General features: G+C 44.7%; 2 protein-coding genes across 2 annotated transcripts in view; one reads left to right on the top strand and one right to left on the bottom strand.

Annotated features, from left to right (window-relative positions):
* Positions 1-2,436: 2,436 nt before the first annotated feature.
* On the bottom strand, positions 2,437-6,264 carry LOC144605319 (putative methyltransferase YdaC). Its single transcript, XM_078420445.1, has 2 exons — positions 5,643-6,264; positions 2,437-3,238 (listed from the first exon to the last, which is right to left on the bottom strand). Exons 1-2 carry the CDS (start codon positions 6,073-6,075, stop codon positions 3,039-3,041), a joined length of 633 nt encoding a protein of 210 aa, XP_078276571.1. The 5' UTR covers positions 6,076-6,264; the 3' UTR covers positions 2,437-3,038.
* A 1,544-nt stretch (positions 6,265-7,808) lies between these two features.
* LOC144605318 (transcription factor ETV7-like) overlaps positions 7,809-11,639 on the top strand; it is a 35,316-nt gene continuing 31,485 nt past the window's right edge. The window contains exon 1 of the mRNA XM_078420444.1: positions 7,809-7,915. The gene's annotated coding sequence lies outside the window, so the exon portion shown is untranslated. The remainder of the gene's footprint in view (positions 7,916-11,639) is intronic.

Here is an 11,639-nt window from a genome sequence, read left to right as displayed (position 1 = left end):
AAGTTCATCTTTAAAACAAACTGAATTCCCATTACCGATCTATTCTATCTGGGAACATCACAGAGTGTGGGAAGAGACTAAATGGTGTTCAGCCTTCCCTGCATAACTTTGCTGTGTTGTTTTGTTGTAATATCAGTTTCCTCAAACCAATCAAAGTATATCACGTTTTTGTATCTGGAAATAGAAATCAAGGAATTGTCCTGAGAAAAAAAGGTACCAGGATATCAATGGGCAATAATACCCATCTGTACTGGATCTGGGGAGTAGGTGGGGACAGAAGATAACTGTGGAACTGTACAGCACAGGAAAACGTAGAGACACAAAAACTGCAGATGCTGGTTTATACCAAAGGCAGACACAAAGTGCTGGAGTAACTCAGCGGATCAGGCAGCATCTCTGGACGAAATGGATAGGTGACATTTGTGTAAGAAAATAACTGCAGATGCTGGTACAAATCAAAAGGTATTTATTCACAAAATGGTGGAGTAACTCAGCAGGTGACATTTGTGCTCCGAACCCTTCTTCACACTGAGGTGAAGAGAACTTATCCAAAGTAGCTGTAGGAAGGAACTGCAGATGCTGGTTTATACCGGATAGGCACAAATTGCTGGAGTAACTCGGCGGGTCAGGCAGCATCTCTGGAAAGAATATGTGATGTCGGGTTGAGACCTTTCTCCAGGTTGAAGAAGGTTCACGACCCCAAACATCACCTATTCCTTCTCTCCAGAGATGCTGTCTCACTCGGTGTGACACCAGCATTTTGTGTCTATCTTCTTCAAAGTAGGTGCACCTTGAGGAGATTTCGCAATGGAGTAAGCCAAAAATATAGAAACAAAGAGCAGTAGGTGCTGGTTTATACCACTTTGAAGAAGTTCTTGAAAAAAACGCTCTTCGCGCATGAACCATGTCTGTATCGACCACGATCTTATCAGCCTGCCACGGTTTATATCACTTCACAGCCAGCCTGTCTAAATGTCTCTTGAACGTCAATGTTTTATCTAATTCCACTACCACCCTGGCAGCGTGTTCCAGGGACCTGCCACTCTCTGTGTGAAGAAGTTATCTGGTAAACCTCCTTTCAAACTTACCCCCTCTGAAAAATCTGTGCCTCTAGTATTTCATATTTCCACTCCGGGACAAAGACAGACTTTGTCCCCTCTCCAGGTATCTCATAATTGTTATATACTTGAGAAAATAATCCACGTTTGTTCAACCTCTCCTTACAGCTAACACCCTTTAATCCAGGCAACAACCCGGTAAAGCCTTTCTGCAGTCCCCCACATCTTTCTGTAAGCAGCAACCAGAACTGAACAGAATATTCCAAATGTGGCCTAATCAATATTTAAAATTTTGAATATTTCCAAAATGTTATACTCAGTGCCCTGACTGATGAAGCCCAATATGCCTTTATTTGCCATCTATCTATTTGTGTTGCCATTTTCAGGGAGCTATGGACTTGCATCCAAAGATCCCTCTGTACTTCAATGCTCCTAAGTGTCCTACCACTTACTGTAAACTTTCTCATTACATTTGAACTCCCAAAATGCAACACTTCACAGGTGAAACTCCATCTGCCATTTTTCTGCCAGTACTGCATTTTCAACTGCTCTGCATCCTGCTTTATGCTTGACTATCTTCTCCACCACCCACAGCTCCACCAATTTTTACTGAACTTTTTCTTGCATTAATCATTATACCCTTTATCATGTATCTGTACACTGTCAACGGCTAAAATGTAATCATGTATTGTCTTTCCTCTGACTGGTTAGCACGCAACAAAAGATGGTTTTAAAAATAACGCTGCCTCCGGCCCAAATGGCCTGACATTGAGTGAGGTTCACAAAATAGACCCTGATGCTTTAACAAGGATATTCTCGTCTTGGGTTAAATACGGAAAAAGATTACCCAATATTAAGAACATTGGAATGGTCCAAACTCTAGATGATGTAAATGAATTACAGCAAATTGGTAATTAACAACCAGCCTGAGATAAACTCAGGCTGAATCTGTTACTATTTGGTTTATTATTAAAAACAGTGAATCAAGATTTAGAATGCAGCTCTAAGTTTTACATACTGATTGAACAGTCCAAAGAGCAAGAGGTCTTGACCCAAAACATCACCTATTCCTTTTCTCCAGAGATGCTGCCTGACCCACTCAGTCACTCTAGCATTTTGTGTCTCTCTTCGGTGTGAACCAGCATCTGCTGTTCCTTCTTATACACTGCCCATGAGCAGGGCCGTTTTTACAGCATTATGGGCCCCCGGGCAAAGCAGTGTACTGGGGCCCCTACCGTTACTCTCCCCCACCCCCCTTTCCCTACCAGCCCCCCCCCCCCCCCCCCCCTACATTGTTGCGAAAAGCACTTACAGATCGCTGTGAGAAGCACTTAGTGACCGAAAATGTTGCGAAAAAACACTTATTGAACCTACATTTTTAAAGCAGTATTTATTTATTGCAAATCACTTAACATACACAGATCAGCATGGGGCCCCTATGCTCGTGGGCCCCCGGGCAAGTGCCCATCAGGCCCATGCGTTAAGACAGCCCTGCCCATGAGTTGCCTGGCTAAACTCCTCTTATCCTATTGAATGTTCTATATTATTGAGGGGGTTCACCAAGATAGTGGTGAAAAGATTGTCAGAGTTAGTTCATAATTTATCGGAACATAAGTAGATCATTCGGCCCATCGGGCCTACTCCGCTAGTCATCCTCAACATCTGACAGACAGATTTATTGCAGCCATCCCTACACATTGCATCAGGAGGTTCAGCCAAAGGGGATTAACTGTGTTAGGACACACACCCATTTGCTGCTATTTGTTTGCAGTAGAGAATTGTACAGTCAATTACTGAATAGCTTCACAAAAGAGGCACTAAGGCGTATTGCAAAATTCCTCTGCGCATATTAAATTTAAGTCAATGGTGATGTAAATATTATTGGTGGAAGTGATTGTGTTCCACAATGCATTCACATTACTAGTGGATCAGTTGACAGCATCAGGTTGCTGGGATATAATGGTTCGGGGAACAGCACACTCAGGTCTTCTTTGTTGCAGCGAAGATGGCCTGAAACGATCCTCCTCTGACTTTCTGCTCCTCCATTCGTACGTCGACAAATCCCACCTCACGGAGAGCCTCCATGTATGGCTCAGGCTGCCATTTTGTCCCCTTCAACAGTCCGGTAGCAATCAACTTCTGCAGGTACTCCAGATGCAAGGCAGTCACCATCAGAGCTCCTGGCCAATGTAAAGAAATAAATACTCGGTTTTATTGGAAGTGTTAAAGAGATTTCAATGTTACGAGCTATTAATACGGAAGTGACACCAGAGGGACAAATATATTGCAGAATCTGAAAAACGATGGACCCGCCAAGGATACCCCAACTAAGCTAGTCCCATTTGTAGTGGCTTAAGGCACTCCAACAGTGTTTATCATCTCAGCATTTCCACCATTTTCGTTTTTTTCTCTCACATTTCTGCATTCTGCAAGGGTTTTTTGCTCCACCTACTCACTGGTAGTCAGATTGGATTTTGCCAGGAACACTTGGTTGCAGAGCCTATCAGAGCCTTGGTCTAAAAGCCAAATGGGTACAAAAGCTAAAGAGAGACAAAAGCTAAATTTCAAAAGACGAGGTGCATTGTCTTTGACATTCAGGAGAGATTGACCAAATATGGCATGGAGCTTCTCTGGTAAAACTTAAATCATTGTGCATATTGGGGGAAATGTGGGAGCTGAACAGTTTGCCTTTTTGCACTGCCTGTTGTATTCATGCATGGGTTTGATCGTACTTATGTATGGTTTGATTTGCCTGGAAAGCACTCAAAAGAAGTAAATGATTCACCACCAGATACTCCTTCAATCAGGGCATGCCAGGAGTGCCTGGATGAGTACATAGTTTCATCAGTGATTTAAAAGCTCAACACTATCCAGTACGAAGGAGACCATACAAATGGCACCCCATCCACCAAATGCAACATTCACAACTTCCAACATAGATGCACCACGGCTGCCATCTTCAAAATAAACTGCATTCACTCAAAGCCTCTTCCAACATGTATCTCAGACCAAGAGCACTTCCACCTGCAAACAGTAACCTTCACTGTTTTTCATGAACAGGCCACTTTGACAAAACAAACTCCTTAAAAGCGAGAACCATACTAACTATGAAAATAGTACATCACCAAACCACACAATAATCTAATCTAGGAGGGTGTCCTATGTAAAATGAAGATATTTGCAGAATTAAACTATTTTTCAAACAAAGATCAGTTTTTTTTGCTAAGCAATGACTCAATTACCACACATTTGACACCAGTCATTTAGCTCTATGATCACATTTCTGTGTGTATCCCCCTGAGGCCTTCCAACTACCATAGCGTTAGAAAGTCAGAAAACAAAAACACTAGCTTGCACGCAAAGCTAGTTTTTCCTGCTTTATTCCCCAGTTGAGGCAGTTTTTATCAATTAAAAAAAAAAAAAAGCCCTGGATGAAATGCAGCAGAACTTAAACCTGCCTGCCACAAGCTGGACATGGAGCGGGTCTAAATTATTCAGTAAGGCATGGGGGGGAAACGTCAGGAGAAAACGAGCAAAATCAAAACAAATACCTAGCAGGCCAGGTGGCATCTTGGAGGGAAATGTATAGACGATGTTTTGGGGTCAGACCGATGGAATAGAGGGGAGAAAGCGAGGTGGGGACAGGGTAAAGCCTGCTGGGTGAAAGGTGGACATAGGTGAGGGGACATTGGTGGAGGAATAAGTGACAGAGGCCATTGGTTGAAAAGGAGACAAAGGGTCAGGAGTGTATGATTGTCATATGTCCCAAAAGGGAACAATGAAATTTTTACTTGCAACAGGACAACAGATATGTAAACATAGTACTCTGTAAACACCATAATAAACAACAACAAAAAGTTCAGTGTGCGTGCGTAAAGGATTCAATGGAATTGCGTATAATAAATATTTGTTTCGATTTCTCTGCAGTGACCCTTGGAATATAAACAAAGACACAAAGTGCTGGGGTAACTCAACGGGTCAGGCAGCAACATTTTTTTGTTTCGAGATAGAGCATGGAAACAGGCCATTCGGCCCACCGGCTCCGCCCCGATCTATGCTGTCCCATTTTCTCATCTACTCTCTACACATTAGAAGCATTTTTTTCTTTTTTTTAAAATTTGCCTTTTTTTTTACAGCCTACAAACCAGCACGTCTTTGGGATGTGGAAGGAAACAGTAGTACCCGGAGGAAACCCATGGAGCAGAAACCAGGAACTGCAGATGCTGGATAATACACAAAGGGACACAAAGTGCTGGAGTAACTCAGCGGGTCAGGCAGCATCTCCGGAGAACATGGGGAGGTGATGTTTCGGGTCGAGACCCTTCTTCTGACCCATTGTGTCCCGCGCTGTGACGGGGAGCACATGCAAACTCCACACAGACAGCACTCAAGGTCAATCTCGGTGTTACCAGGCAGTAGCTCCACCATTTGCGCCACTGTGGTTGGAAATGAATGTTTAATTGACGCATCCGTGTTCTGGAACACAGTTTGTGCACAATATCTCGCTGTCGCTGTCTCTGTCCAGCTTTCCTACCACCCCTCTGGGAATCTCTCGGTTTTCGGCTGCCTCGGTAAACATTGTACCTGGTTTCATCACTCTGTGGATCTCTCTGCTCCCAGCTCGCAGGTCAGGCCAGAAGTAGTAACAGTTGCAGTGATAAACCTTGTCCACCACACTGTCCTCCAAAGGGATCTGCTCCACGCTGCCCAGAAACAGAGTCACCTTTCCCGACTGGATGTCCGCCCGCAGCCGCTCGCTGGCGGTGTTAAACATGTACTCCGAGATATCCAGCCCGTACACTTTCCCCCCGGGCTGTGTCAGACGCCGGGCAGCTTCCTGCAACCCCAGACCCGGACCAAAGCCCAGCTCCAGAACCACATTCTCGGGCTGTATGTCGCACAGATTCACGGCACCCGCCTCCAGGAATCTGTTTCTCTCCAGAAATCTTTTGACAAACCACCCCCACAGGTTGCGAGTGGGTTTCCCCAGCTGCCGTGTGAGCTGTTCGACCAACATTTACACCTCAGAGCTACACCACACTGTTCCTGTTGCTGATGAGTGGCAGCCTCGTCGACCAACACCAAAGCGAGACAACGTCGCAGCACAATGTGGACGTGGGGACGTGCCAATCGACTGGTCGAGGCACTTGTCACTGAGGTGAAAGTGAGAGTGCTCTGGAAGTGAAGAGAGTCGCAGCTGAGAACAATAACTCACATGGGAGACGAAAGAGAGAGAGAGCGAGAGAGAGAGAGAGAGTGTGTGAGAGAGAGCGAGAGAGAGAGAGAGTGAGGGGGAGAGAGAGATATGGGAGAGAGATAGAAAGAGAAGAGAGGTGGGAGTGAGCGAGATGAGGTGGGAGAGTGGGAGAAAGAAACGTGGAAGTGAGAGAGAGGGAGGAGGGAGCGAGAGGTGAAAGATGAGAGAGAAAGTGAGAGGTGAGAGATGAGAGAGGGTGAGAGATGAGAGAACAGATAGGGATTGAGCTGCTGGGGGAGGTCGTTTATGCAAGTACTGGAATAACACAGAGTCATAGAGTGATACAATGAGGAAACAAGCCCTTCGGCCCAATTCGCCCACACCGGCCACAATGTCCCTGCTACACTAGTCCCACTTGCCTGCACTTGGTCCATATCCCTCCAAACCTGTCCTATCCATGTACCTGTCTAACTGTTTCTTAAATGATGGGATAGTCCCAGTCTCAACTAGACATTTGGATAGGTACTTGGATAGAAAAGGTTTAGAGGGATATGGGCCAAACGCGGGAAGGTGGGACTAGCATAGATGGGGCATCTTGATCAGCATAGGCAAATTGGGCCAAAGGGCCTGTTTCCATGCTGCATGGCTTTCTGACTCTGACTCAATGACTAATCAATGTCAATGGGTGGATGATGGTTTGCATGGACTCAATGGGCTAAAGCGTTCTATGCGTTCTATGTCTCTCTGACACGATCAGGCAGCCACTTACACTGGTTCCACTCTGTTGCTATATTATACTCCTGACTACAGGCTCCCTGGCTTGTACTGAGCTTGTAAAGTCCTAGCCGCAAACCTCCCTAGTCCATTAACATGGTCTACGGTGGCTTAGGTCCTGAACAGCAGCCCACCTTGTTGCTTTTCTTGTGCAGAGCAAAGGAAAATCTAAGCTCAAAATGTTGCTGAACAAGCCTGAAAAGTTCTAACTAAAGTTAAAGATAGACTAAAGGGTTAGTTAACAAAACAAGCTCATCAAATATTAAATGGGCAAAACTTAGCATGAAAATGCTGCACTTTGCTGTATTCTGAAGATGCTGAGAGCGGCACGGTAGCGCAGCGGTAGAGTTGCTGCTTTACAGCGAATGCAGCGCCGGAGACTCAGGTTCGATCCTGACTACGGGTGCTGCACTGTAAGGAGTTTGTACGTTCTCCCCGTGACCTGCGTGGGTTTTCTCCGAGATCTTCGGTTTCCTCCCACACTCCAAAGACGTACAGGTATGTAGGTTAATTGGCTGGGTAAATGTAAAAAATAAAATTAAAAAAAAAAAAAAAAAAAAATTGTCCCTAGTGGGTGTAGGATAATGTTAATGTGCGGGGATCACTGGGCGGCACGGACTTGGAGGGCCGAAAAGGCCTGTTTCCGGCTGTATATATATGATATGATGATATGATATGACTTGTTCACCTCTGTGCTGTGATTTTCTGGTTGTGTTTACTCCCATTTCCCTGATAATCCTCTGGGTGCTGCTGTTGTTTACAGATTGCTGTCATCTAGAAACAATCACATCAAGGAACCGTTCTCCTATGGTCGTGGGTAGAAATTGAACAAAGAAAACTATTGCAGCTAAAAGATGAAAGTAAATTTGGTCATCTGGCTTTGAAGGTATAACTAGGCTTTTGGCAGTCACAAATTGAATATAGACACCAAAAGCTGGAGTAACTCAGCGGGACAGAGTTCAGCAGTCTGAAGAAGGGTCTTGGCCTGAAATGGCACCCATTCCTTCTCTCCAGAGATGCTGCCTGTCCCGTTGAGTTAGTCCACTTTTTGTGTCTATCTTCGGTTTAAACCAGCATCTGCAGTTCCTTCCTACTCAAATTGAATATAACCAGACATTTAAAACCATGAGGCGGGCAAAAAGTGACCTGGAGACAGCTCTGGCAATTAATATTAAGAAAAATTCAGAGATTTTATAAGTATATTAAGAGGGTAACTAGAGAGAGAATAGGGCCACTCGGAAACCAAAGTGGTCACCAATGTGTGGAGCCACAAGAAATAGGCAAGGTCCTCAATGAGTATTACTCCTCTGTATTTACCGTTGGCAAAGGTATAAAGACTGGGAACTGTGGGACAATTCATGGAGATGCCTTGAGGACAGTTGAGGAGGCATTGGGTGTCCTAAGGCGTGTGAAGAAAGATAAATCCTCCAGGTCTGATTAGATATATCTGAGAACATTGTGGGGAGCTAGAGAATAAATGTTTATGTCTATGTTTCGACAGAGTTGAATGGCCTGAATGAAACCCAAACTAGGCTAACACAGGTGAGGTGGGTTATTTGAAAGGCAGGTGATTGGACAAAGGCTAGAGATGGAAAGACAGAAGGTGTGAGACAAAAAGATTGAAGAGTTGCAAATTGTGAAGCTAGAGGAAGGATTGTAGGTGGAAGGGGAGGAGGAGGGGAGAAATAGGTGCTAGTTCAGTTGGAGCACAGAGAAGGGGGGGGACAGACAAAAGAAGAACAGGAGGATAAAGGATGGCGGGGTTATATGGGGGAAGAAGGGAGAGGGGGAGGTTTATGTAGTTAACAAAAATTGTAAATTCAATATCACACTGTTGGGTTGTAAGCTATCCAAATGAAATGTGAGGTGCTGTTCCTCCAGTTAGCGTGAGGCCTCATTCCGGCAATAGGGATCACTGCATCAGTATGAAGGGGCCAGGTTAGGTTGCTGGTGATATGGATGCCAAGACATCTGAAGCAACTGATCATCGCTGCAACATCCCTGGTGATGAGGACAAGGTTGTGTTCAGCCAACACCCCCACCCACCCCACCCCAGCTCCACCTTAGTATGTCAAAACAAAAACATGGCACTGCTTTATCTTTGCAAAGGTTCCTCGTTTAGTTTAGTTTAGAGATACAGCATGGAAACAGACCCTTTGGTCTACTGAGTCTGTGCCAACCAGCGATCTACATACACTAGCACTATCGTTACTGAAGCCTGTGAGGCAGCAAATCTACCTCTACATCACCGTGCCACCCCCTGGAGCCTTGGTTCACACCGCCGCTGAATCGCAATCTTGGTGCAAATTATGGGTTTCCACACCACCACATACAGCTGTGTCTGAAAGTTGCTGGCATCCACTCTCTTCGTCTGCACAGCTCACCCCAGTCCACAGATTTAGTTTAGTTTATTGTCACGTGTACCGAGGTACAGTGAAAAGCTTTTGTTGCTTGCTAACCAGTAGCGGAAAGGCTATACGTGATCTATACATAGTTTCTAGTGTCTGCAGGAACACATGTAGGTTAATGGTCAGAGTCAGGATCCAGAGAGCTTGCTGCTCCCTTTAAACTCAGCAGACATATGAGAACATTCATTCAACCATTGTGTAACATATAAAAAAGTAAAATAGGAGCAGCATCCAGTCGTTCAGAAAATCTATCAGTCCGGCACTACCAAAGTCCAGACAGTGCCGGATTCTCAGCACTTTGTGGTGGGCTCTCCCATATTCCTATTTGCCTTTATTCATCAATTTTTTGGCTGTCCTTCAAAGTATTCTGAAACACACCTCATCATCATAAAGAGGTTGGGAAGGTCATGTTGGAAGACGTTGGTGAGGCCGCATTTAGAGTATTGTGTTCAGTTCTGGGGCACCATGTTACAGGAACGATTTTGTCAAATTGGAAAGGTTTACGAGGATGTTGCCGGGACTCAAAGGTCTGAGCTACAAGGAGAGGTTGAGCAGGCTAGAACTCAGGAGAATGAGAGGTGATCTTATACAGGTGTATAAAATCATGAGAGGAATAGGTCGGATATACGCACAGAGTCTCTTGCCCAGAGCAGGGGAATCGAGAACCAGAGGACATAGGTTTAAGGTGAAAGGGGAAAGATTTAATAGGAATCTAAGGGGTAACTTCTTCACACAAAGGGTGGTGGGTGCATGGAACGTGTGGCCAAAGGATGAGATGAGGCAGGTACTGTCACAACATTTAAGAAGCAATTAGATAGGTACATGGATAGGACAGGTTTAGAGGAATATGGGCTAAACGCAAGCAGGTGGGACTAGCTTAATGGAACATGTTGGTCAGTGTGGGCAAGTTGGGCCAAAGAGCCTGTTTCTACACTGTATGACTCTATCAGGAAGTTTTTTTACTGGCTATATTAAAATCCTTTTTCTTAGTCATACAGCACAGAAAGGCTCTCCAGTTCACCTGGTCCAGGCCAACCTAGCTGCCTACTGAGCTAGCCACATTTGTCTGCATTTGGCCCATATCCATCTCAACCTTTCCTTTCCATGTACCTGTCCATAGATCTCTTGATATATAATAATGTCTCCTGTAATCCACATTGGGGCCCTTTTTCTTGCTGTTGGTAACAATCAAAGGAATGCATTTAATTCCCTTCCTTTATTTGCACATCTCCTGGACATGCCTTGTATTATTTACTAGCAGTAGCCATCTTCACTTCCTTTTTGTGTCGGGTAGAACTGCAGATGCTGGTTTAAACCGAAGACAAATACAAACGCTGGAGTAACTCAGCGGGTCAGGCAGCATCTGTGGAGAAAAGGAATAGGCGAAGTTTCGAGTGTGAAGGAGGGTCTCGACCCGAAACGTCACCTATTCATTTTCTCCATTGACGCCGTCTGACCCGCTGAGTTACTCCAACACTTTGTGTCTTTTCATCACTAACATTCTCCAGTTCGTATTCATACAGCGCAGAAACACGTGCCTTCAAGGTCAGTTTATTGTCACGTGTACCAATTCAGGTACAGTGAAATTCAACGCCGCCCGTTTACACTAATCCTTCATTAATCGATTTTTTATACAAAATTCTTCCCACATTCATACATATCCTTCCCAGATTTTATCAATCACACAAGGGGTAATTTGAAGTGTTCCGATAACCTGCCTGGCGATGTATTCAGGGGGATGAAGGGAAGCCGGAGAAGAGAGAAATGGAGGCAGGGAGGAAGTGTCCGGGGTCGGAATCGATCCAGGGCCACTGGAATTGAGAGGCTGCGGGACTCTCGCATCTGTGAAAACATCCTCACCCTCAACTCTCCTTTGTCAGCAACTTCTGGTTTCACTTCAAAAATGAGTGGAGCTTTGTTACTTCCATATCCCTTCCCAGTTCCCCACCAGTATTGTTCTGTCAGTAAACCTTCTATTTCTGAAAACACCACACATGGTGAAAATAATCACTTAGTGTTATTTAAACATTAAGATCATTCTTTCTATCTATCTATCTAGTATATATTATATATACATCATATATAGGCGTGTGTCAATTACGCGTGTGTGTGTGTGTGTGTGATTTATAGATAGAGAGAACAGGTAAGGAGCTGGCCGCTTGAACTAATAATTCATTTTATAGACACACACATATGTATACA

Source organism: Rhinoraja longicauda, chromosome 24, assembly GCF_053455715.1.
Source record: "Rhinoraja longicauda isolate Sanriku21f chromosome 24, sRhiLon1.1, whole genome shotgun sequence".
NCBI classification, from domain to species: Eukaryota; Metazoa; Chordata; class Chondrichthyes; order Rajiformes; family Arhynchobatidae; genus Rhinoraja; species Rhinoraja longicauda.
This window is presented reverse-complemented; position numbering and strand designations above follow the sequence as displayed.

Coding starts and splice junctions, on each gene's coding strand:
- LOC144605319 (XM_078420445.1), bottom strand. CDS start 6,075: ATGTTGGTCGAACAGCTCACACGGCAGCTGGGGAAACCCACTCGCAAC. Junction 3,239..5,642: donor CCACAGAGTGATGAAACCAG/GTACAATGTTTA, acceptor TACATTGGCCAG/GAGCTCTGATGGTGACTGCC.